Here is a 27,739-nt window from a genome sequence, read left to right on the forward strand (position 1 = left end):
CTCCCGACCTTCTGATTGGTGGATGACCCGCTCTACCACTAAGCTACAGCTGTCCCTAACTATGTGTTAGTTTGCTAACCTAAAGTAAAGAAGGGATCGTAAAAAATAGACAAGATACAGTTGATGATTGCTCTTCTTGCTCTTGACATAGAAGATGAGGAGCCTATTCCAGACTTAAATATACTATCTACAGTCAATTTTACTGCCCTCCAGACACTTTCCTCTGTCTGACCTTGACCTAATGTGTGGCGTGACTTAAGTTGAGACTTTTAAGGATTAGTCTGTTTGACCCTAGGTCACTAAACTGGTCATTGAGCATTACATCTCCGCCATAATTAATAATAATTGTGCAATATTCTGTTTACTCCTCAAGTGCAATATTAGTTTTCCCTTGTTAGTTTTTCTTATTTATTGTTACGGATATACCTCAATTACTCTCGACAGTACATGCACCTCCGCTTTTACTATTATTTATTACATAATTAGTGACATTGTATTTATACTGTACTTCACCATCTACCAGTAAACCCACTTGGTACTCGACACTTAGTTTATCTTATACTTATACCAACATGTTACTTAATTTATTTATTTCTGACCTGTTTATAGTGTATAATATCGTTTTCTCCTGTGTGCACTGACGTAAAGGCGAGCTACTGTAACAAAGAGTTTCCCTACGGGGATCAATAAAGTATTTCTGATTCTGATTCTGATTTTAAATGACCAGGGAAGCCTTGAGAAAATGCAAAGAGCAGAGTTTTCAGGAGATGTTTTAATTTTCCCTCTGGTTTGTTCCCCTAAAGCAGAAAGTTGTTAAAAGCCTAAATGCCTAAATAATACTTAAACATTGCTTCAAAGGTTTTTTGAAGTTAGTTACATGTATGGTTATAGTCTATAGGCTATTATAGTGTAATCATTGTACTTATGCGTAGTTTCTAAAGCTGTATTTCATATTCTAGTTGTGTGCTCAGTCTAATTTCCTTCTCGCATTATTGTAGTTTTGCTGCTGCAACAACCCCACATTGGGCAATACTTTCTTTATGTCCTATCATTCAGATCTTTTACTTAAATAAAAGTAGCAACACCACAATTTAAAAATACACTGTACAAGTTCAATTCCTGCATTCAAAATAATATTGAACTACTTCTTCATAACATCTTATTTTTAGTTAAAAGAGCCAGGAAATAAACAGCTTTGTGATTATCAAGAATCTTCAGCATGAGATTTAATGAGGCCAGCTGACTCAAAGAAAGCAACAACTGAATTGGTTTCATGAAACAGGCTGATATTCTCTGACCTCCTGAAGGAGACTTGATTTGGTAGACAAATGTCCATGGAAATCTGGAAGGCTCTGTGCGTATGCTGACCAGTCCAGCATGGCATGGACGCATGCCATCCATGCAAATGGTCTTTCAACACAAATTCAGGACTTCAGTGTGTCCCGTAACAACCCCCAAACACACACACTACCCTTAACACACACACCCTGTCCAGCCTAACCCACTCTTTCTGACAGATGTGCTCACTTACTTTGACTCAGATAGATGGAGTACAGATGGATTTCTGTTTGCTAATTGCCGCAAAGTTGACAGGTTAATCATCTGCTTTCTGTACAATGCTAAGTGTAAAGCCAAGGTAAGAGCTTTTTATGAATGCTTTTTTATCATTGTGAGAGAGATGAGATCTTTACAGAGGCTAGATCTTACCACGTAGCACTTAACTGTACTATACACAGTATTGTTATTAGTTTATTAGTATTATTAATACTATTAGTGTAAATAGCATCATATATATGAAAACATTTCTTTGGCTTGATATGTTAAATGGTCTAACAACCACCCCCTAACTTCCTCCACAAAGTCATATATCCTCTTAAGGATAAATGACATGTTTACATTTGAGAACTCTGCTTACTATTGCACTAGAAGCCATCAGCCTTTTAAAGTCAAAATGAAATGCTTTACCTGTGTAAAAATGTACGTTATTCCTGCAAAAAGGAGCCGTCTATACTCTTCCATGGGCCAAACAACAGAGAGCTAATACACTATTTTGCGATATCATCAAGGTGAACTGCATGGAGATTTCTCCACTTACATGAATAAGTGACTGGCTGCGAAGAATCACAGTAAGTAAATGGGCAATTTACTCTTACCTTAATGGGGGAAATGGTTCTACACAAATTGTACATAGGGTGTGAAAAGACTTTTCTCTTTCCTAGAAAAACCATACTGAATTGAAGCAGATTTACTGTATATATCTTCAAACATTGAGGTAATGTGTCAAATGATGAATGCTCTTTAGCTTTAAACACCATAAATATATCAATTCTGAGCCTGGTCCTTTACTTTTGTGAAGTTAGTGAAGCTGATAATATTTAGTTTTGGTTGGATGCTGTGTTTACAGTCAATGTACAATTCAAAATAAGAAAACCACACTACATGTTAAAAAAACACCATATCAACACCTTTGACGATCTCAACAAAAATGGACATTGTAAACTTCAAAAATAATTATTATAATTATTATTGGGGTATTTTATAATAATTATTATGGATATGGCTATTGAGTAGGTGTTGCTGTTATTGTGTCCAACCCTTTTAGATTAGTTAACGTGTGCATTTGTGTGTATGTAGGCATTGTAACTGTATGTATGCACACGTCAACGTGCAACTGTATATTCGTGACGCATATATGCACGTCCGTTTATGAATATCTGCATATTTGTGCAAGAAAATGCATGCCTTTTATGTGCTAGCTGTCTGTACTGTTGTTCCACTGTTATATGACCACAGTGTAACAATGGCTAAAAGGAAACCATGTTCTAACTCAACAAGAAAATGAGGTGGGCATGAACTGTACCATCAACAAGCCTTTGACCATACTGGGTATATAACACCAATGATGTGGGCAGGAATGAACAATGCACTGTTACGAGAAGCAGGGAAAACCACCAACTCATTGTTTGTATTCATAGTCCAAATTCAAAGTGATGCAAACAAGTTTAACAAGTTAAAATTTGAGCTCCCCATACTTTGGAAGGCAAAACAGATAGCTGCTGATGAGAGTGTCATGAAAGCATTAGGATAAACATGTTATAATAGTGTATATGCACCACTGTAAAACTCATAGTCAAATATAGACTTGCTCATGTTGAGACAGTTAACACATAAGTCAAATGACAAAGAGATTATTTTAAATAATAATAATAATAAAACTTTATTTATAGAGCACTTATCAAAACAAAGTACAAAGTGCTTCACAACTAAAGAAATACAATACCACAGTGAATGATGAAATAAAAATAAATAAAATACATAAAATACACAAAAGCAATAAAATAAACAGTAAAATTAACAGCCAGTTCAGGTAAAATCAGGATATGCTTTCAGATAAAAATGTGTTTTGAGAAGAGACTTAAACGAAGACACTGACTCAGACAACCTAATTTCTTTGGGTAAGTTGTTCTAGAGCCTCGGGGCCCTGATAGCAAAAGCTCTGTCCCGGACTCAGGAACAGACAGGAGACCCTTGCCCGAAGATCTCAAACTACGTGAAGGTTCATAAGGGGATTACAAGGTCTAAAATATAATCTGGGGCCAGGCCATGAAGAGCCTTAAAAGTAATCAACAAGATCTTAAAATCAATCCTAAAACCAACAGGGAGCCAGTGTAAAGAGGCTAAAACAGGTGTTATGTGGTCGTACTTCTTGGTCCTGGTTGCAGTCGTGTCAAAGTTTTTTGATTAAGACAAGTGAACAGGCTGCTACAATAATAAAAGGCGTGAGGAGATAAAAGCATGTACAACAGTTTCTGCATCACTAAGATTTAAAATAGATCATATTTTTGCAATATTTCTGAGGTTATAAAAACATGATTGGACAAGCTTAGTGATATGTAGCTCAAAACATAAATTGCAAAAGGATGACATGAAGTTATTAATGCTGACACAGAATTTCATATTGGACAGATAAGATGAGAACCAGTCCAAGAAGGAAGAAGCTGCTTAGATACAAGTTTTTCAAGAATCTTCGAAATAAAAGTAAAAATAATTTGTAAAAGGGGCACAATACATAACTTCCAATAAAAACCTAGTTGGGATTTTGTCCAGAGGGCTGGAGGACACTCTCAAAAGAGACATGATGTCTGCGAGTTCAGGCAGAGTAACAGCAGAAAAATTTCTCAAAGAATCCCTGAGCGGGTGATCCACATCTAAAAAGGCAGGATTGGGGGTGATATCAGATCATATTAACTCCACCTTTCCAGCAAAGTGCGAAAGAAACTTCACAATCAACATCACACTCAGCAGGGGCACAAGGAGAGGCAGGGTTAACTAACTGATCCACAGTCTTAAACAGGAATCTGGGGTTGTGCTGATGGGCAGAAATAAGTGCAGAGAAATTACATGTTCTTGCATCCTTCACCATCCTATTATAAAGGCGTAATAACTCTTTCATGGCCACAAAGTGGACCTGGAGACCTGATTTCTTCCATCTGCGTTCTGCTCTTCTGCATTTCTTTTTACAACTTCGGATACTGTCATTTAACCATGGCTGTTTCCTAGTCTTTGAGTTTGGTCTATTTTTCAGAGGAGCTATGAGATCTAAGGTTGAAGAACACAGGTAGTTAAAATAATCAACCAAATCGTTAGTGTTGGAGGGATTGGGAAACACACTGCCAGGAGAATTGAACAGTGTACAGAATTTTGAGGCACTATGCTCATTAAGGACGCGTGTGTACTTAGAGCGGGATAAGACAGTACTAGCAGCCTCTAATTCACAGTTAAAAACAATGCATAGGTGATCAGATACAAACATGTCCCTGATTTCCACAGATGGGGTTTTCAGGTCCAGACTAAAGACTAGGTCTAAGGTGTGGCCACGGGAATGAGTTTGGCCAGACACATGTTGTTGAAAGTTAAAAGAGTTAGTGACATTTAAAAAATCAGCAGCAAGGGCATTAGAGGAGTCATCAACATGAATATTAAAATCACCATAAAGAAGAATTCTATCATAATTTAACACAAGTCTGGATAAAAACTCAGGGAGTTCCAACAAGAAGGACCCAGCTGGTTTAGGGGGGCGATAATTAATAGCAAATATGACCGGGAGGGGGCCAAGTTTAAACATGAGCACTTCAAAGGAGGAAAAATCATTGCAAACTAGGTCACACTTAAAATGCTTCCTATAGACAATAACAAGGACCCCACCTCGACCACAAACCCTAGGGCATCTAAAGCTGTCATAATCCGGAGGGCACAATTCAGCCAGCTGACTGTGATCAACAGGACGTAACCAGGATTCAGTTAAAAACATAAAATCTAAATCAGTAGAAGAGATAAAATCATTTAAAATAAACGTTTTGTTAGAGAGTGATCTTACATTGAGAAGAGCCATCTTAAAAGTCTGTGCTGCTTCAGATTTGAGGTTGAGACTGAAGGTAGGGTTCTGGACCGGATCTTTATTAAGTTATTATTATTGCTGTGTCGGCTGTGTCTGTTTCACACTAAGGACCTATCCGAAATTACCACAGAAATGTTAAAAGTGGCACTAGAGGGATCTGAGCTCCTGATAGCAGCACTATGATCAGTCCACAAGGGGGAGGTAGTGACAGCACAGGGTGCGTGGCTGTTTTTGGTGGGCAGAGAAGAGGAAGAGCGAGGGGAAACAGGTGATGTAAATAGTCAACTTCGTGAGGAGGACAGCACAGCGTGCTGCAGGTTAACCGCCAGCATGCGACTACCTGACTTGTTTGGGTGAAGAACATCTTGTGCAAACAGGGAAGAACGATCCCAGAATAAGTTAAAGTTGTGAATAAAACCAACATCAGAACCAGATATATTCCTCAGGAGTTGGCAAAGATCAAAACAGAGCTAGAAGGAGACTGAATGTTGAACTTAAATTTGTTTGGTGACTAGAAACACGACTTCAAATCAATGCTAATGTTGCTCCGTGTCTGCTGGATGTGTAAAAGGCAACTGTTTGCTAACACGTTCACCATAACAACTTTATAAGGTGATAAGTCAATGTTGTGTTTACACCTTGTTGCAAATTGAAACATTATTAGTACAACTGGAAAATTTGGTCTGATGAAGGCATTAGAAGAAAGGTTAGGGGGTCACCAAAAATATTAGGAATCATCTTCATCTTCAATTTTTGATGGGTCTAGTGATGTGTTAATGTTTCACCTGTCATTGTCTTTTCTGTATTAAACCTCTGCCCTGTCTGTCAAAAGCTTGGAATCAGCAGCATTCAATGCTTTTGTTGACTTTAGTGCAGAGGACAGTTCAATTGTTTTTACATTTGCTTAGTAGGTGCTAGCTTAATGGCTGCTCTTTGCTTCCATGAATATAAAGTGCATGAACACCATTTCATTTTTTAGCGGTGTATTAAAGCATTTTTACATGCATTTACCCTCCACTACACCCCTGTTTGTGATGCACCACAGTGTTGGTCAAATCATCTTCTGAGGACCCTGAATATCTTAAATATCAAATTCCACGATAATCTGGAAAGTAGTTGTAGAGATATCTCCCTCAAGGCCAAAACCAAAAAATAGTTGATTTAATTAGTCCATTGATGACATACATGTGAATCTGATATAGCTTTGCTTCAGTTATTCAAATTTAAAACCGATCAGTTAACTGATAATTAGACTGCAGACTTTTAAACACTGGAATAGTGTAAATTCAAATGCTGCCAATTTTGGGTGCTGTCATCTGCATATGTGAGAACATTTTGTAACATGACAAGTAAGTGTATGTATATACAGTATATATATGAGCATGTATGTATGTCTCCTTGTTCCTTAATTGGTGTGTGTTTTCCCACCAGAATAACAATGTGTTCCAGGGTGTTTATGTTTCTGATTGGAGCTATGTACATCAACTATCAGGTAAAGATGCTTCTCAGTCTAATGTGTTATATATCTTTAGATCTTAGGATTGTAGCCAAGTGAATCTTGTTTAAATTTCTACTATTTCTAATTTCTAATTTTATTTTTATATTCTAATATTCTATTTTAATGCACACAATTTAGAGTGTTACATGTATATAAACTGTTTTATTCACTGACAAAAATTAAAATGACAAAACTAAATTTTGTATGTACATCCATGTTTATTTGGCATGCTAAAAAGATTTATATATTTTAATTTGACATAAGACTGAATTACACCCATGATAGAAAGACTAATTCTGTTGTTTACCTGTTCTTGCCATTGCAGGTCCTTGCATCAGGTGAGTCGCTTAGCACAAAAACAATCACTATCGACAGTGATATAACCTACGTAACACTCATATCACATTCTAGTTTTCCACTTTTTAATACAATTGAAAGTAATGAAATAGAGAGACAGTATTGCTTCTGCTGGGTACGGCAACATGACTTGGACAAACCAAATGCAGAACTGCAGTACACGTAATACTAGAACCAGTAGGCTAGTAATAATAATGGCAATTTGTTTAGTTATGATTATGATTACATGTGCTAATGACTGAGATGCGCATGCATTGGCGGCTGTGTCTACCTACAAGAGGCTGTCATAAATTGACTTTTTATTCGATTTTAATGATACTACTTTTAGATCTTGGTCGTTTTTAACAATATCTTTTAACAGAATCACGTGTTTCTGAGTTTAAGCTGTTATGTTCACCTCCCCATCCGAAGCACAACCCAGCTTGTTTTTAGCATTGGGAGCTAGCTTGTCCAGGAGGACTGCTGATACTGTCAAGTCACTACTACTGGAGGCAGAAGCAAAATCTCTACAGTAGACCACTTGTAGGACGAACAGCTACTCGACTCACTTGTAGTCCTGGGTCCCACTACCAATGCTACAGTAGGCTAAGAACTACACTCCACTGTGCCATGTGTTGAGCCTCCTCCTCCAGCCAAAGCTGCATGGATTTGGTTGGGAGCAAAACCAAAGATTGCTCCAGTTAATTTCACTCCATGGTCCTTGGAACACTATCCGCAAGGGCAAACACTGTGCGGCGGGCTCCTCTTGTGCTACTCTGCCCTACCATACCCAGGTGTTCAACAGGTTTAGCATTCTGGATGAGCAAGAATTTCCATCTCTGGACACACGCTCCTCTCGCATCCTCCCTGCCTCTGACTAGCTGCCTGTCACATCTCTTCTGGTCTGTCTTGGTCTTGTGCAACATGTAAAGAGGGCCACCCACAACCATGGGAATACATTAGATTTGGTTATCATAAGGGGTATCGAAATAGGATGTTCCCATCTCTGACCATTTCTGTTTCTTGTTTTTTTTATGCTACTATGTCTGCATCACAACAGTGTCATGAGTCTGTTGTTGTTACTCCATTGAATGCTTGCTTAGTTGATGATTCAGTGCATGATTTTAATAAGTTGAGGTCTTCTTTTTAAACAGCAGTTCCTCCAAGATTTAAAAAAACACAAGTAGCCCACAAATCACCTTGGAAATCTGCTATTTGCCAGCTAAAAATAAATTGTCACCTCAGTTCTCAAATGTCAGGAATTTTCTTTATGCTCTTTTTACCTGTCTCACTGACATTAACATTTGAATGAGTAAAAAGTTTCTAAAAATAAATATGGAGAAAACAGAAATTCTACTCACTGGTCCAAAAGCAGAAAGGCAGAGACTTGAGTCAGTGCTTGCTAGCCTGTTCAAGCAAATCAAAACACATGTTACTTATCTGGGAGGGGTTTTAGACTCTGATCTTAACTTTATTAGCCATTTTAACAAGGTCACAAAAACACAATTTTTCCATCTGAGGAACATTGCCAAAATTTTATCATTTTTAACTCAGAATGATTTTAAGAAAATTACAGATAATGCTGCAGCCAGGATTTTGACCAATACAAAAAAAAAGAGATCACATTACCTCTCTGCTTGCATCACTACCTGTATCTTTTAGAATTGATTTTAAAGTCCTTTTACTTACTGGAGGAACATTTTGAGCATATTTGAACCCCCCCCCCAAATATATATTATAATTACGGCCCTGGGAAAACTTCCATAAAATACCTCAGAAAACCTCAACAAATTGTGCCAGGATTCAAGCCCTGGGGAGAGAATGCAAAATTGTGAGGTAACGCAAAACATATTCTGAGGGAATGCAAAAGAAGCCCTCGCTGTGACCTTTAGGGGGCTCCGTACTTTACGGTGAATCGTGGCAACAACCGAGAGGAAGACAAAGAATATATACATATATGTATTTCCCCAAGAAATGGAATGGAATCCTACACAACAGACTGCACTGCACTCCTCTGTAATACACACACCCCACATCATAACAACTATTTCAGTTCAAATTCAACCCTAACCTTTTTTGTTATTGCCATTGTATGTACTTAATGCATGTTTTCCCCCATTGCGTCAACCTTGTGAAGTCACCCAATGTATTACGTTATCTCTTGTCTCACCCGTTATGTGTAGTTTCACTAAATACAATTGGGGGGGGGTTCTTTTACTTATTTTTCATTCTTATTTGTTAGTAGCCTGTAAGGGGCTCTTTGACCATATGAATAACTTGCCTATGTTTTCAGCAATGCTCCAACTTTTTGTTTTCTTACGTTTTCATTTCTAGAAAGTGTTTCTTCTCTATATTTGTTTACGTTGTTGAGCATTAATCCTCATTTTCTGTATTTTCTACAGCATAAATCCGTCCCTTACAAGTTTATATTTTATCAACTTCAGTCAAGGTGCTATTGTATGCATTAAATCCCTTTTCAGCTCAACAGACTTGCTAAAAATACAAAAAGATAACATAAAAATATCTCATGTTGTTGTAGAAGATGTCTACATTGCTGAGCTGATGGTGGAGAGTAATGTCACACTGGAAGCCCAGACCATACTGTCAGTTTTGAATACAACTGACCTCCAAGTGACCAGTACCAGTGGAGTTTCCCACACAGTGGCCCTCTTACACAGTGAACTGATAGCAGGTAACGTGCTGGAGCACTTTCTTCTTTCTTTGGTTATTATACCAAACAGCTCTTCTTTAATACAATGAGGGGGAAATGGATGGAGGTAGAGTGCATGCAACACAACTCATTATGCACTGCACAGTTATTGTAATGTGAACCAAATCCATATTTAAGCAATAAAAAGACACAGTGCATATTCCATATCTTAGAGTTTTGAAAAGCCAGGAATCTTGGATAATAAATTATTGCTATTGATCAGCATGCCTATCAAGCCTATGTTGTAAAATTAAGGTTGAAATGAAATACGCTTCCACAAACTTTCATCTTCGAGTAGGACGCAGATTTAGGAATTCTAGGTAACCAGCCCAGTCTCATGCCCAGGGCGTCAAATACTGATGTTTTGTCACACCCCTCAGGGTTCTATACAAATGCACAAGGTACCCTTTAGCGTTTATATGAGATGCACAGGGTGGCCACAAAGCCTTAAGGAAGTCAGGTGACGTAGTATAGTGCCCTCAGACTCCTCTGAGTCCACTGCTACCCCCTCCTCCATCTTCCTTGTAGAGTCCTACTCCCCCCTCATCTGACTCTCAGGCTAACGGCCCTCTCCAAACTGACGACTCCCCCCGTCCCCCGCCTGTAACCACCTGTGTGCCTGACTGCTGACCAGGTGAGAGGACAGCTGATAAAACTCCACTCAAACAAGGCTGCAGGCCCCGATGGCGTTTGCCCCGGGGTGCTAAAAGCCTGTGCCCCCCAGCTATGTGGAGTCCTTCACCATGTCTTCAACCTAAGCCTGAGTCTTCAAAGAGTCCCTGTTCTGTGGAAGACATCTTGCCTTGTTCCTGTGCTGAAGATGCCGCGTCCCAGTGGCTCCAAGGACTACAGACCAGTGGCACTGACCTCCCACATAATGAAGACCCTGGAGAAACTGGTGCTGGAACAGCTGCGGCCCATGGTCAGACCCCTTCTGGACCCCCTTCAGTTCGCCTACCAGCCCCGACTGGGAGTTGAGGATGCCATCATCTTCCTGCTGAACCGCATCCACACCCATTTGGACAAGCCGGTGAGCACAGTGAGGATCATGTTTTTTGACTTCTCCAGTGATTTCAACACCATCCGGCCAGCCCCGCTGGGTGAGAAGCTGGCAGCAATGCAGGTGGATGCCCCCCTCGTGTCCTGGATTGTTGACTACCTGACTGGCAGACCACAACATGTGCGTCTGCAGCACTGTGTGTCGGACAGCGTAGTCAGCAACACTGGGGCCCCTTAGGGGACTGTCCTCTCTCCCTTCCTCTTCACTATCTACACCACAGACTTCAGCTACCACACAGAGTCCTGCCATCTTCAGAAGTCTTCTGATGACTCTGCTGTGGTGGGATGTATCAGCTGTGGTGATGAGACTGAGTACAGGGCTGTGGTGGATAACTTTGTCTCATGGTGTGAGCAGAACCATCTGCAGCTCAATATAGATATCAAGCTGCATGACAGGCCTCTAGGGAATTGTAGTTTTTAGGAATTTTTTATTTTTTTGGATTGGATTGGAAGTTGTAAATACTGAATTGAGAGTAACCTGGGGAGTTTAAAGGGAAGGTAAAAACATTTATGTCATCAGATTTTAAATATCTAATTCTAAAGGAGTGAACATCAGTTTTAACCATATTTATTTATTATCCTGTGCAATTAATTATATCTATATTTAATAATATAGTAATGAAATTAAAGTAAATTAAATTGACATTTTAAAATCTATTTACATAATCTATAAACGTAATAGTTTTGAAATGGGATATAAACTTGAAATGAAACATTGACTGTACAAAGGAAATTTGGACTGTGCTATGGACGAAGAAAAAATTAAATATCCTCAGTCACATATTCTTGGTAAAATATAATGAAATGAGCAACTTCACATTTTACAATCACAGGCTATAAAACTCCTTTTCTTAACAGAGATAGTGGCATTTTGATACAGGTTACGGCCAACCAGCAGCAATTTGAAATGGAATGAAGCCCACTGACGGCAGACAGCCCAAAACACAAGTTTAACATACCAAGTCCGCCCACAATGCCCTACGTACACGTAGCAACGATCTGATACCTGAGAGAATCTGCGTAATACCTAATAAAACTAAGGATCATATACATTCACTGAACGAAGATTATGTAAATAAAATGTTCCTTTTTTCGCTAGAAATGTTATCAAAATGCATTTTAATGCAGAAACTATTTTAAAACACTGCATGTGCATAAAAGGAATGTCCGCCATTTTGATTTTGACAAAAGAAACTTGGCAGTCACGCAACATGGATGCAGGCCAATAGAAATTAATTGGACAAAATTTTTTTTTTCAGAACTGAAGAAGAAATAATCTAAATTGATAGCCGTAACATTAACCTACCTTAGTGTTGAATTATCAAGGACGCATTTTTTTGTTGAGAAATGATGATATCATTGAAAGAAAACCTTAACATGGGAATTAACAGTGAGGAAAATACTTCTGGGCGGCGGGTCCTTGGGTCTCCAGTGGGACTGATGCTCACAGCGTCTTATAGCACCGTGGTCAGGATAATATTGGAGTGAATGGACGGCCGGAGTAGTTCTGAGCATCTAATATTGGCATGGATGGTTTTACATTGGAGTTAATTGAAAGCCTGGTGCATCTCATGCAGATGATAAAGGGTACCTTGTGCATCTGTATGAGATGCCAAGGAGCGTGAAAAAACGTTGGTATTTGATGACCTGGGAATGAGAACGGGTTGGCCAAACACATGCTGGGGGAAGGATAGCCAGTAGGTTTTTGGCTAACACCTAACACCGAAGTAAAACAAAGATCAAAGAGTGAAAGTACACATATAGTTGTTTACTTTCCCTTTTTTTATTAGATGTAGATTAGACTCTTTTTGAGGTATGTAAAACCAACACTGGTGATACAGGATAACTGGTCACACTAAGCTAGTTACCACCTGGCTCTGTTAACTAGAGGTTTACCAATCTAACTATGAGTTCATGCATAGAACTCAAGACCCCAAAGCCAAAGGTAACCCCAAAGTTGCTGGCTAACCCAATAATCCTGCTTTGTAAAACAGGCCCAGGTTTCTGTTGCCAGGTTTAGTTGTTCTTTGCTGTAGTTTCTGGTTTGGTAACACTTTCCTGTTAGACACTCAGCACTTTGCATTTATTTATTTTTGAGAAATTAGCAATAGCTGTTTGTATGAGGATACAGTGCTGAAATACAACATTTTCTCTCCAATTCATGGTCTTTCAGATAGTTTTCTTCTTTTACTATTATCAAAGTTCATGATGATAGTTTGTGTAAAACTATTAAGGGTTTAGTGAGCGAACCAAACGATAGTTCTCCATGAAAGATGTCGACTTTGAGATTTCTGAATTTGTGTTTTTTCTGTGCTCTTCATACTGGTTGGAAGTGGGTGGGGCTCAGTTAGAAAAATGTGGTGTCATATATTTCAATGCTCCAATCGGAGTTTGGCAAACAATTTATTCAAAATGTGCAGTAAGTTGTGGGGTTATTTGTTTATTTTGCCACGTAACTGTCTATCAAATGTGCTCAAACCACACCCACCCATTGATTGTTGAATATTTAGTCATTATATTTAATGTTATAGAGAAAGGCAAGTTTTCAGGGATTTGATGTGCTTCTCTTACTAGAGTGCCTGATTGTTGGAGATAAATCCACTTGCAACTGCTCTGAAGGGTACATTTGGAGCAACGAAGTGTGCTACAATTACAGCTGTTGCCGTGAAACTACTTGCACACAAAATGTGTCCAACATCACACCACTCTGCGTTGCCATAGTTAAAGGTAACAGTCCTGATGCGTGACCAATTTTCCTCCTTTTTTTGTAGCATTTGTAATAGTATTTCCTGTTGATGATTCAATGTATTTTGTAATTTAGTGCATAGAGTCATCCTTATCTGAAAGTGTTCCTGCATACTACTGTGTTGTTAGATTTTATTCCCGTTCTTGACTTTTTCCATATGGATAAATATGCTTGTTGATATCAGAACTGAAACTAATGACAATGTTTGCAATCAACACAGTTCACATCAATGGAACAGTTATACTGAGTGCATCCACTTGGGATTCCATCAAAACTACCCAGGTACATCTCTCTCTCATCACAAATTTATACTTATATATTCCTAAAGATGTTTGCCACTGTATACATAAGTCAAATAAATCAAAAAAATTTCATGCTCTTTCTTTTCACAGCTTGTAACTGCCTTTGAAGGACTGAATGGCTTTACGTACTTGAATGTAACCGGTCAGAGGTATTGTACTTTGCAAAGATATGAATTTATTAATTTGACACGTTAATTCTTTTTTATCAAAGAAGAGCACTGACTGAAATGAATGGTGTGATTCCCTTATGCAGGGATGCTCTGCTTGAGAGGCTCAGTTCAGGGCAAAGAGAGTGCATTTGTCTTTGCTTGATAAGTGTATTTACCTTCTACTCTTATTTAGCAGTGACCAAAAGTTTACTGAATTCACATTTCTAGGCCTCTTGTCAAATCCTGTAAAAACAAGACCTTGGAAATGGACAATGCACAAATATGGTCACATCTTTGTGTGTTCAGACAGAATGCCAAGTGAATTTTAATGGTGACGTACTTGCATATTCATATCCAGTTTTTCCAGCCCAGAAAATGTTACATTCTTGTGCCACTCTGAAGTTGTAGGGAGGTGATTGGGTGGACAGTGGGTGCATCCTACATGTTGTCAGCCTTTAAACACTTTGGTTAATTTCCCTGAAAACCAATTTCTTAACCTGTTCCTTCCTATGAGCAATGGGTTCTTATATGAACTATATTTACTCGTACCCATGCCTAATTAGTAGTATATAAGATATAAGAGACCCAGTGATCCAGCAACACTTGGCATGTACCATCATTTGACATCAGATAAAGGGACTGGTGAAACCAGTGCTTGCAAATAATGTTCACTATATTCACTATAATAAAAACACTTCTTTCTCAAATAAGCAAATTAAAAAATATATACATTCAAAAACTGATCAGGAAACTAAGATTTGACAGTTGTCACACCTTGGTTGTAAGCATTTCAATTGCAAATCTCATATTACTTTTATCACAAATACAGATAATTTCTGTCTCACTAATCAATGATCTTTCATTGATCCTTTCCAAATCTTAAAGGCAAGGCAACAGCATTGCTGACTTTGAGGCAGCAGTCAGCGTCAAATTTGCCACTTCTAAACTTCAAGGCATAGTGACCTACCTGGAAAAAGATCTTCTAGCTGTGCTTTTGGTCGACACTGTAGGTCAGTAAAAAAGTGTTAATGTTTATTGTCATTTATTTTACAGCTATTTCTTAGCTGTTGTACTGCATGCTCAATAGACTACTATCTGCTGTATTTTTGTTCTGCACTCTGAGTATATAATATGGCCATGATGCATCAAAATTAGGACCCATTATTTTTGGTTTTTAATGTTTTAAAATCCAGGAATCTATCTGTTTCTTTTGAATATTAGAAACAGCAATGAATCACAAATATTTGTGTAATATCATTAAAAACACCACTGCCAACATAGTTAGAGGGACAAGTGCATCTGGTGCATAATCAGCAGTTAATTTGTATTTTCTCCCCATTTGTGTCTTCACTTACTATTTCTCGATCTGTCCTCAGTGCAAGAAAGTCTGGTTTCACTGTAAGCTGCAGTGAACAGCATCTTCTTGCAAGTGGCTACAAGTGGATGTGTGGGGATATAACATTTCAAACTGATCAGCTCCTTATAATAAATTGGGGTATTTTTTCAGGCAACAACCAAAAATGATGAGCCTCTAACACATTTTTATGCGCTCAAGAAACCAGGTTACTTCAGTGACCAGTTTACGCATATAATCGGAAGAAACATTTACACACAGTGCACTGCAGATTTATGTAATTATCTCTCTTTTCATCCAGCTGCTCTGCTATCACAGTGCAACTTTCCCTATCTGCAGTCTTTGTCCTGCACATTCATATGTGTAAAAGGTCGATTAGAAACCTGGTTACATGTATACATGAACAAGAAATCGCCATGCTCCAGTAGAAATCTTCCTGGGGGAAATCAGCTTTCTCTAATTTCCTTCCCCAATTATGGAAAAGGAATCAGCTTGCAGGATAAAGCACTCAGGTTACAACTGTAACCCAGTTACTTAAGTGCATTAAAACGAACTGATTGTCTTTGGAACAGAAATTTGTAATCCTGGATGTTTAGAGTAACTAAGTAGCTTCATCCCAAGCCTTATTCAGTCAGAAAAGTATGAGGGATTGCCATGTTGGATAATGACATTTATCTGGTAACACTCATTGACTTCTTGCTTATTCACATGATATTGTGTTTGCACGCCCCCTGGCATGTCGGAAAATATTGCAACAGACGTGTTGAGCTCCCGTCTCCAAAGCGTGAAATTCACTTTCATACTTTTCATTCAAATAGATCACTGTATTTATTGGCAATTGACTGAAAATGTATTTTATTGATGCATTTAATTTGTTTCTGACGGCATAACTAGTTTTTCATGTTTGTAGTTAGTGAGAGGGAGAGATAGAAGGAGAAAAGCAAGGGAGGGAGACAGCCTGTTAAACCTCTGTTCAGCCTCCTCCGGCTCTCTGTGATTACTGTCACTCTGTTTTAATGCAGCCAAATTCACAGTACTGCCGATATAATCATTATTTTATGATCATCATCAGACAAAATAAACAAAAATGCAGGTTAATAACAGAAACTGTGCTGTTAGAGCAGCTATATTGAGATGCAAAATGTGTGATGAGAGGTTAACATCAAAAGATTGTTATATTCAAGTACAGCAAAAAGGATCTATAGCACATCTAAATGACCTGCAAATGTGTATTTATGCTGTAAAACACTATAACACACTACATATGTCTCTGGCACCATGGCCTTGGACCTCATGCGCCGGGTCAGCTGTAAAATCACCTCTACACACTCCTCTGACAGACTTGTAGTCATGGCATGGGAGTCCAAGAGCAGCCCAAGGCATGGCATCTGCTGGCTCAGCTGAAGAGCGCTTTTGCTGGGGTTGATGGCGAAGCCCAGCTGCAAATATGTTGGATGACCAATGCTGTGTGGGCTTCCCCCTCCTGCCTGGACTGCGAGAATCAGCCAATTGTCAATGTAGTTCAGGATTCTCACGTCTTTCTCCCTGAGCGGTGCCAGCGCTGTTTCCACACATTTGGGGAATGTGTGTGGGGCCAGTATCCAAAAGAGAGGCGGCAGCACTGATGGCTCTTTGTCCCCACCGCAAGGCGCAGGTACTTCCTGTGGTGCAGCAGAATGGGGACGTGGAAGTACGTATCAGTCAGGTCTATGGATGTCATCCATTCACCTGGCTGGATACACTCCATAAGCTGTCAGCATGCAAAAAAGCCTCTATACAATGTAGCCGATTAGGATGCACATGACCCCCGATTTCTTGGGCACCTGGAATACGGGGGAGAAGAAGCCCATCCACACCTCAGAGTGGGGGACTGCCAATATGGCACCTATTTCCTCCTCCAAGGCTGCCCTCTCAGCGGGGATGGAGAGAGAGGCCTGAAATATGGGGGGGATTCAGGGGATTCCCACCCGACAAGAAAGTGCTCACTCTAGCAGGCTTTGGGCTAGTTCAACTGGAACACAGCCCGGCTGCAGTAATGTTCAGGTCGCCATTTTGTGTCTGGGCTGGTATTGCCTACTCACCTCTGACATAACAAGCTTACAAATTGAGGTGGCAGAACCGAAATGGTGGCAGCTAGCAGAGCTGGATGCACTAACAGTGTGAGCAGTGCTAACAGTGCCAAAAGAGCTAGCAGTGCTAACAGGGGTTGGCGGCTCAACTCTGGGCCACTTACTCACCGGGACAAAAGTAAAAACCTGGGAGTTATAGATACCTTGACTGCTGTGGAGCGAGCAATCTAGGGAACTAGTGTTGCTAGCTAGTGCTTAAACAGATAGCAGGTCATGATGTAGCTAGAGCCTGTTAACTAGTGACGCAGTCTGAGCGGTACTAACCTACAGTTAGCATAAGTGTGCTATGCCCTCAGGGGACCGCAACACAAGGCCTCTGCTACGGATGTTCTTCGCCGTCGTAAGAAGACGTTACCATGGCTAGTAGCCACTGCCGCGTGCCCCTTATCAGCATCAGGAAGACCGGAGGGAGCAGGCAGGCCGAAACAGGTAACGAGAAACTTGATAGGACTCCTAGTGGATCTCAGCGAGAGCGGATGGAGACAATGTTTTGCTGAGTGCTCTGACTGTATAGCTCAGTAGAAAAGGGAGACGAGCAATGCATGCACTGGGGCTTTATAGGTTTAGGGTGCTACCCCCTGATTAGGCGGTGAGTGCAAAGATTTTTTCTCAGGTGCCAAGTCGTAGCCTCGTATGGGTAAACCAATAGTGAAGCCTGTTAGAGGGCAGGGCGCATATGAAATAGAACCATGAGTTAAATTGTTATTGGTCAAAGTAGTCAGGAAACACCTAAATCATTACCAATCTTCCACCGAGATGCGTGAGTAAGCATCATAGCAATCTAACCAGAAGGCATTGAGGTATCTTGCTCTGAACCAAAGCCTTAGATAGACAGATGTCTGTACTGTCACTGTAGTGACTCACAAACCACTGGAGTGACACTGAAAGGCTATACCTCCTACTCCTAGCCTAGTCATAATTACTGTATTGCTGTGTATTTATATTGCTTTCTTCAAACAGGAATGGTCACCATAGAGCCCCTGGATAATACAGTGTACTACCTGTCCTCTCCACAAATTAAATGCACATTCGAGGAGGCGATGGACAGCTCTGGTTGGAACATGAGTAGGAAGTATGAACGCTTTGAGCTCAACAAAGGCAGTGTAGTGGAACTAGACCAAAACTGTTCCACAAAGGAATATAAGTCTTGTGTTGCAATTACACTACAGAACGTGACAGGCATCTGGGAAGGCAAGTACAAATGTTTCACAATGATTCTTGCTTAAATCATTGTTCATCATCATCATTCTTAAAAAAGTCTAACTAAAATTAAAATTAATTTTATTTGATAGCGCCCACTACATTAGTGTTCTCCAGGGAGCGTGAATTTTAGGTTCTGAATGACAATTACGGTATTGGGTATGTGATTGGTGCAATAACTCTGCTGCCAGGCACAAAAAATAGTTGTTAGCCATTGCTTAGTCCCATCTGTGAAGTGAATACTTCCTACGGTACTCCACAACTCATTACTGTGTATTGCAATTTAAATCACAGAGTAACTACTATTAACTACTCATTGCTGTGTGTTTTGACAGACATCACCACTATTGGACCCATGAGAGACACAGCTAACGCTAGTTAGACCCCCTCCTATCTATAACACTAACAAACCCAAAACTGAGTGTGCAGGAGGTGCAGATGACTCATTAGTTGTTGAAATAATATGAATGAAAAGTAACATCAGTGAAACTCAGTGCTAACATTAGCAAGCTAGGCTAACTAGCTTTCACTTTCTGAGTGGAATACAAACTTAACAGCACAATGAGTCCTCCCAAATGTTGAATGTTATACGGACGGCTTAAATCCCTAAGGGTACATAACCGTCTTGTATCAACATTTATAGGATACTGTATATACGATTAAGATGTTTTCCAGTCAGCAGTGGTGAAAAGTTACTTACTAGTAAGTTACTAGTCTCATCCATATGTTTATGTAGTATTAGCATGCTAGTCTGTCAGCTGTGACTTTATATCGGCGCTGTGACATCTTTCAGAGCACACAAACATCGTAAACACACCTCTCACCTGCCCAGCACGGTGCTGTTAACTAGAAACACCGCAGCTACACCTTATTTTTATACATGTGTATATGGGCTACACACAGCAAACACATTACGAACGTGACACATCAGAAAAAAACAAAAAAAGCAAACTTGTCTACTGGCAATGTGGGTTTACCCGCGTTTAAAAAAACCTGCATATATGCGCTAATTTTGATGTAAAAAGGGTATTACAAGTACTACAATTACTGCACTTCAATTAAAGATACTTGTACTTTACTTGTGTATTTCCATTTGATGCTACTTTCTACTCTGCTACATTTCAAAGGGAAATATTGCACTTTTTACTCCACTACATTTATTTGACAGTTATAGTTACTTTTCACATTAAGATTTTACATAAGACAATTAGTGATAAGCTTATAAAACACAATTCATTGTTCAAAATTTTTAAAAAGTTTTTTTAAATGAATAAAGATTTGTTCAGCAGACCTTCTCTTATTACTTCTTCTGCCCCATTAGTCATGTCACAACCCCTCAGATTTATCTTGTGACCCTTTAGGTTGGGAACCACTGAACTAAAATAGCGAACTGTATATTAAGTAATTATAACTAGTTATAGTTAATATAGTTGAGCAGCTACAACAGTAAAATGTCTGCATACATATTGATGCACAAGTAGTCAAAATCGAGTAATATCATTTTTATTTATCTACATGTTCCCTGCAGGCACATACGAATGTGGATTCACTAGTGGGTCAGTCAGGCACACAGCCAAGACACAATTGAATGTGGCACTCCTGCCTGATGTGATCGACTTGAAGATCAACCCTCTTACTGCGGACTGTTCGATAATGCCGATCCCTAAAAGTGTTGACATTAGCATCACTGCCACCATCTTAGCCAGCACAGAGAGCTTTGAAGTTACATGGAGCTACATGGGTGAACTAAAAAGTAAACTAGATAACACATGTAAGAGAAACCTACAGTATCTCACAAATCTAGCTGTCCAATTTAAATTCACACTATTCCTGCAAAATGCATGTAAAATCCACAAACCTTCCCCTAAAACTAATATTCATTTTTTTTTCTTTACAGCTGTTGGAGATTACCTGGTCTATTCTTTCAGAGCTTCTATCAGTTGCCAGAAAACCATCAATAGACAATATGTTAATGTCACTTTTAAAAACACGAAGGAACAAGTAAAAAGTGCACAAGTGGATATCCCAGTACTTTATGGTAATTGAGTCTCAGAAAAAAATAATTATTTTGGTTTAACCTGTCTTATTTTCAACTTAGTCTATGGTACAGTATGATATTCTAACTTTCTCAGAAAACTGTATTACATTGTTTCTAATTACATTTATTTGCATTGTCTCTTCCATCAACTAATATTTTTCTTATATTTTTCTTCAAGAGGGTGCAAAATTTTGCAGTGAGGAGTCACAAAATGGCGAGTTTTGGCCAAAAACCCCAGCTGGAGACACAGTGATTAATCGAACATGTACAGAGGGCAGGACTGGCTATAAGTCACGTACTTGTGAAGTCAATACCGCCTGGCAGCTGGTGTACTCCTACTGCATCAACGAAGAGTTGAACAAAGTTTTAAATGCTGCAGATGTGAGTGTGGCATTACAGCTCATGACCAGAGATGGGCACAAATACATCAAAAAATATCTTGTTACAAATTACAAATACTTGGTCGTCAAATGTATCAAAATAAAATACAAAATACTGGTATGAGAAAATGTATTTAATTAAAATACAAGTCATTTGTAATTTGAAAATATAAAAACACATTCTATACAATCTGATGTTATCACATTTTAGGGATTTAGTAGCCTCAATATGGGTCTGACCTTTAAACCCCCTACACTGAAAAGATGAGCTCTGCTACAGTAATTTCTCACATCATAGATTAGGGATGCGCGATAATATTGGCACGTCATCGTTATTGAGGCTTTAAAATGAAATATCGCATCGGCCCAAAATGAACATTTCTGCATATGACAGGCCGATAAAATGCCACTTTAATTATGCACACGTGACGCAAGTATGTCTGCGGTGTGGAGGTTTTTTAAAGTGTCCGAAACGGATAACAAATTTGCTATTTGCAATGATTGCTCAGCGTCGTTTATGTGAGGAGGAGCCAAAATGCATTCCTTTAACACTACAAATTTAATTGCCCATCTCAAGAGCCGTCATCCCGATCATTACGACAAATTTGTATAGAACAAAGAGAAACAAGCACCAGTGGAAAAAAACCTGTCAGCAGTAGTTTTCTTATTTTGCCCAGTGAATGTGTATATTTTAAAAAGCATTGAATTTTATGTCTGCATTTGTCAGTAGCCCATCACGATAAGAGTAGGCATAATAATATGTTAATTCCGCTTCTGTTAAATATGTGCATATATCGGCATCTGCAATCAGCCAAAATTAGTTGGAAAATATGGGCATATTGGATATCGGCAAAAATCCAATATTGTGCATCCCTATCATAGATTTGAAGGGGCCAATATCGTGGCGGTGGGAGGCTACGAATTCAGGGGTGCATGCTGAGGTGGTTTCTAGCTAGTATTTGCCCATTCTAGAACACGTTTTTGCTAATTGCTCTTTTCTTTTGTTGTATTTTAGTGTCATTCAGTAAGCTTACCTTAGCATGCAATATCTGATCATATTTTGATTACATACCTTTATCTTAGGGGAAATTTGCAACAAATACCAAAGCAGCTTCTTTCCTTAAGCTACTGGTCACAAGGAACACAAATGAAATACGGTAGTTCACAATGAGCGCGTTGAGGGACCCGGCAGGACATGCCACGTGATTCACTTGCATTTTGCCAAAGACTGTGATTAAGCTTAGTGTTGCACAGTCTTTTTTGAGAATAAAATGACATGAATTAATGTATTTCAAATACAAAAATACAAGCTCTTAAAGTATTTTGTTACATTGAAATACTGCCCATCTCTGCTCATGACCTAAGAATTATAAGGTTCTATCTGTTCTAAGTTTTTAACAGTTTAACAGTTTATTTTGACTTGTATGCATTAATGCATTAATGGCCCTAACATTTGACAAGAGAATAGGTCAGTCAGTTCTCTATAACGTTCTACTAACTGCAGATGGCCTATCAGTGCTTGAAGTTTTGTCTCTTTACTGTGTCACCTCACTGCTCTGAGACTGGTGTTAAATTAGCTTACAAGATCATTAAGATGTTACTCAAAATTGATGGTTTTATGAAAACATTATGAATGATGCTAATGTTGAGAGTATTTTTGTATCTTATTTGAACTTGGTGAATAGTGGATTTTTACCATTAAGTACCATGCTCATGTTTGTTAGCAAGATTTAATATTAGTAACTCATGTTACTATGACTACTTCAGAGATTACTGCAATGGAGGCCAACATTTTAATATGTAGGAATCTGAGAAAAAATCCGGTTTTCTGGCTAGGTAATTGCTGAATATTTTAGTGATCTGATGCTAACTACCATGCCCCTTACTGGGTTTGTGCATGTTTATAACTTGTGTACTGCAGCAGACACAGTGATGACAATTACTGTATTCAGAGCTCAGACTCAGGCAGTGATGACATGATCTTGTCCAGGCAAAAAGTAGAAGTACATTTGGGGGCAGAAAAGACATGAGTTAGCAAATTAGCAGAGAAACATTTTTAAATGTTTTTTCATTGTTTTCATTTGCATTGATAGTAACACTTTATGAACTGTATTATTAGTTCAAATCTGCCAGTGGAAGTCTTTGATGTGACCAAATTTAAAACATGTAGCTAAATTGTTCATAGTATATCCAGAAGGGTTGACTAAGTCAACTTGCAACTAAGTCCCTTGACTAAGCCCTTCTGGATGTAGCAAAGTCTGTGCCCAAATACAGTATCTTATTGTAACTCCCTTCAGTACTTAATACATTGACTTTGTGTATTGAAACAAAGTGAGATCAAACTGTCTACTTTTTCCAACAAAATCACTGATTTGTGTAAAGCCTTAGCAGATAGAATCTTATAATTCCAAGAGAAAAATTAGTTCTCAGAATTACAAGGTTCTGTTTGTCCACATGAGCTTGAAACTCCCATTAAAATTCTAATACGACTTTAGAATTATATATATTTAGAGTGTCTTTAGGATACCAGTTATTTTGAACAACAAATTAGAACTTTATTGTATGCCAGTTTTGCTGCTGGGATGTGAAAACTTGATCTCCAGTATCTCAAAACCACTCAGATCACAGATGGAACCTTATAATTCCAAGGTCACAACTGTTTGGACCCCATCAACATTTTGTGTGGGGATGTAATATGTCATGTTTGTGCTTTTGTACACTGTTACATGGAGATACTGTTTTTTTGTTTCTAGAACTTCCTGAAGGGACTAGGGGCTACTCAGGCTGTGGCCATGGATATATTTGAAGGACTTAAAAACAGCTCTACACTCGATTCTGATTCCAGCGATACTATGGCTGACATTATCGCTTCTATCAACATTCTTGGTGTGATGGCCATTGCATCGAATACTATTGTCTTGCAAGAGGATGTCTTTCCTGTAAGGCCCTGTTGATTATTATTACCTTTACTGTAATACTTTACTGTAATACATGTGGAGTTTTGAGCTTGAAGGTTCATTCTTGACCGTTCGTTTTAAAACAAAAGGTCCCATGTAGGCTACTTGTTTTTTCAGAAGCTTTTAACAAAATCTTGTGGCCTTCCTCAGCGGATGGTGTTGCTCAGTTGTCACTGAGAGGGTTTAGTTGTTATCATGTGACCTCAGTATGTGATAACAGGTGGTTGTATGTTGTTCATACATTCATGTTCACATGTGAACAGGAAGAGGATGGTAAGCTGCCGTTCCTAGACACCTGTGTTCATGTTAAGGCTGACAGGAGCATAAAGACCACAGTGTTTTTTCTCAAGGTAGCTCTTGAGCTTTACTTGGCACCTTTACTTGATAGCTTTTCCCTGCAGATAAGGCATACAGATGTGGGACACCTAGCTTCCCTGAAAAGTCATAAGCCAAGTAGCTTTTGCTGTACAGTGTGATTTTAGTTATTTTGGTCGGCTCAGGTTCAATCATCTCAAACTGTGTTGAGGGCTGAGATGTATCAGCATTTCATCAAAGTCTCTTGAAACATTATTAAAAATGTATAGTAACAAAAATGGAAGTAAATCTTGTGGCACCCTTGGCCTGTGTTTAAGCCAACCCAGGATGCCACAGTACCACTTTGGGTACTACTCACACAGCCCTATATCTTATTTTAGACTCTAACCACCGCTTACAGCAGAAAATATCAGTTCTGACGACCCTTCTACCCTGAGCACAACATCATGGCTGGGGTCAGCATAAGCTGTCTGTAAACACCAGATCAAAACTAGTCATTGCACACACCATATGACCACCTGTTTCCCAAATATCCATACTTAGGTCACTTCATAACAACTAAATTATCTCCATGACAAGGCCCCAAAATTGGGAAAAGCATCAAAAACAATAAGTCATTTTTTGGTTGAAATGTGCAGTTTTACTTCCATAGATTGCGTTTTAAATGTGTGCTTACAAATTAATACAGGTGGAGTTCTTACAAAGGTCTATGTCCTCTAAAGCTATACATAGTTTTCACATATAGCTCTTCTATGGGCTGAGAAAATTCAGCATATAAGGCTTCAAGATTTGTCTTGATTTTGGATGATTTTTTTTACCAGATGTGAATTTGCTCCGACTAGTATCTCTCAGCTACCTTCAGTCCCATTGAGCTAGCTTTTCCAAAATCTACCACCTGGAGGTGATTCTGAGTTCTGGCAACTAAATGTACTGGAGGGCTTTAAGCAAGGCCTTAACCCAATGATAAAATTAAGGATTTCCAAATCTTTTTTTTTTTTTTTTTACCCAGATCCCAATCCACGTCCTTTAACATTGACACATTTGACACACTGAGCAGCTGTAGCGTACCAATCTGACACACCTTATTTTTCACAAGCTACTAGATACAAATACTGATGGTCCTGATTTAAAACTAAGTTTACATTTTGCATATGACATGAAGGAAAGCTTAATTGGGAAGTTCCAACTCCTAAAATTGACGTGACACATACCGTTAGAGAGAATCACAGAGTATCACTCTGTTGGATTTGTTAGAACTACAGAAACATTCAGTCCACTCCCGGTTGTGAGAGTTCTTCCCTCTCAAGCAATCTTTCACTGAGTACAGTACATAAATAGTCGGAGCTTAGCAAATCTGTACATTTTGGCAACCTCAGAGTCACTCGCACTGATGCGCCCAAATACTTTTTCACATTCACACACTAATGTTTTCATTTGCATATGCAGTGAAATGATGGAACTGTAGGCTGTGGTATAGGAGAGCAGCACTGTAACACTAGCAGGCTGATGTGGACAAAACACAGCAAAGTAAAGAAAGGACTTGATTATGATCTGCTTTATTTTAGCTGACACCAATCCATTAAATTATGACTGGATTTGCACGGATATGAATGCTTAGGATCGGCTTGGAATATCCCTAGATAAAATTTTTTTGATTACCTGTTGATTTATTTATTTTTTATTCTTCTGTTTCAGAATTTTATTACCGCAGCAAGCAGTATGTTGAACAAGACCTGGGATGGGGTCAACCAGTCTACTGTTCACAACATGTCATCAAATTACCTTCACTCTGTGGAGGGTCTGGTGAAGAATATCAAGGTCAACAACTGCAATGGAATGAACAGTCAAAACTTAGAGTTCAAATTTTGCTCAAGTAATGACTGCAATGTGTCGGTGTTTGACATTGGCGTGAATCTGAACAAAACCACTGGAATAATGAAAACTATTGCTGTGAAAAATCTAATGAATAAATTAAGAAACAGCTTCGGCAAAACAGTGCCTACCAGCCTCTTAGTATCGGCCACACTAGAGGACAACAGTGATTCATCTTTAAAAATTATGCTTGACTTCCCCACGGAGCAACTGAAGCCCACTAAACCTTTCTGCGTCTTTTGGAACATCACAAAGATGGATTGGTCAGATGCAGGATGCATTGTCAAAACTAGTGATAGCAACCATACACTCTGTGAGTGCAACCACCTGACTTCATTCTCTGTCCTCATGGCCAAGCATGATATATCTACTGAAGTCCTAGATATAATTACCAATGTGGGCCTGGGTGTGTCCATCTGCTCCTTGCTGATCTTCCTCATCATTGAGTCTCTAGTGTGGTCAGCAGTGGTCAAGAGCAACCTTTCACATTTCCGTCACACAGCTCTGGTGAACATTGCCATGTTCCTCTTGCTTGCTGATTGCAGTTTCTTCGCTTCCACCTCTCGTGAGACTCTTAGTGATACCTGGTGCCTAGTTCTGACCATATGCAAACACCTGTTTTTCTTAGCCATGTTCAGCTGGATGCTGTGCATGAGTGTCATGCTCGTCCACCAGCTCATCTTTGTCTTCAGCCCGCTGAGGAAAAGAGTCTTCATGTTCCTCTCCAGCATCGTAGGCTATGTTTGCCCAATCCTAATAGTGGGATCCAGCTATGTATATTGCAAATACACCAACAAGCCCTACCATGATCCAAAAATATGCTGGTTAGTTTATGAAAAACTCTTGGAGGGGTCCATGCATGCTTTCCTCCTTCCTGTGGGAACTGTTATTTTGACAAATCTCTTTTCCATGGTGGTCGTCATCATTACTCTGTTGAAGTCCTCGGTCCCTGACAGCAGCAAGGCAGATGACAAGGAGACAGCAAAAAGCATCCTTAAAGTGGTGGTTTTTCTAACGCCTGTCTTTGGAGTAACATGGGTTTTTGGCTTTGCTTTGCTCTTATTGAAAAAGGATGATCCCATGTTTACTTTTGCTAACTACACTTTCACCATCCTCAATTCCTTTCAGGTAATTTGAAAATGAAAAAAATCTGGGGGTGTGGAGTTACAGTAGAAAGAAGTGAGCTTACCAGACCTCTGTAGCCCGCTCCTCTGCTTGAGGCTAGCGGCTCGAGCCTACATTAGCCGCTACTAGCGTTTAAGCATCCAACCGAAGTGTCTGTGTTCGAGTTACATT

General features: G+C 39.2%; 1 protein-coding gene across 4 annotated transcripts in view; it reads left to right on the top strand.

Annotated features, from left to right (window-relative positions):
- The first annotated feature begins 1,485 nt into the window (after positions 1-1,485).
- The window catches only part of adgrf3b (adhesion G protein-coupled receptor F3b), a 29,131-nt gene continuing 2,877 nt past the window's right edge, over positions 1,486-27,739 (top strand). For 3 of the 4 annotated variants that reach the window (XR_006374836.1, XM_044168313.1, XM_044168310.1), the window contains exons 1-15: positions 1,486-1,636; positions 2,067-2,126; positions 6,830-6,890; positions 7,222-7,234; positions 9,772-9,924; positions 13,576-13,728; positions 13,968-14,029; positions 14,140-14,198; positions 15,084-15,208; positions 18,642-18,872; positions 20,410-20,652; positions 20,779-20,919; positions 21,098-21,300; positions 24,053-24,238; positions 26,267-27,571. Coding sequence is in view for 3 of the 4 variants with exons in the window: in XM_044168313.1 (XP_044024248.1) it covers positions 6,837-6,890; positions 7,222-7,234; positions 9,772-9,924; positions 13,576-13,728; positions 13,968-14,029; positions 14,140-14,198; positions 15,084-15,208; positions 18,642-18,872; positions 20,410-20,652; positions 20,779-20,919; positions 21,098-21,300; positions 24,053-24,238; positions 26,267-27,571 (2,928 nt within the window). In the remaining variant the exon portion in view is untranslated. The remainder of the gene's footprint in view (positions 1,637-2,066; positions 2,127-6,829; positions 6,891-7,221; positions 7,235-9,771; positions 9,925-13,575; positions 13,729-13,967; positions 14,030-14,139; positions 14,199-15,083; positions 15,209-18,641; positions 18,873-20,409; positions 20,653-20,778; positions 20,920-21,097; positions 21,301-24,052; positions 24,239-26,266; positions 27,572-27,739) is intronic. The other variant, XM_044168312.1, reaches the window with a different exon arrangement.

This window comes from Siniperca chuatsi, linkage group LG16, assembly GCF_020085105.1.
Source record: "Siniperca chuatsi isolate FFG_IHB_CAS linkage group LG16, ASM2008510v1, whole genome shotgun sequence".
NCBI classification, from domain to species: domain Eukaryota; kingdom Metazoa; phylum Chordata; class Actinopteri; order Centrarchiformes; family Sinipercidae; genus Siniperca; species Siniperca chuatsi.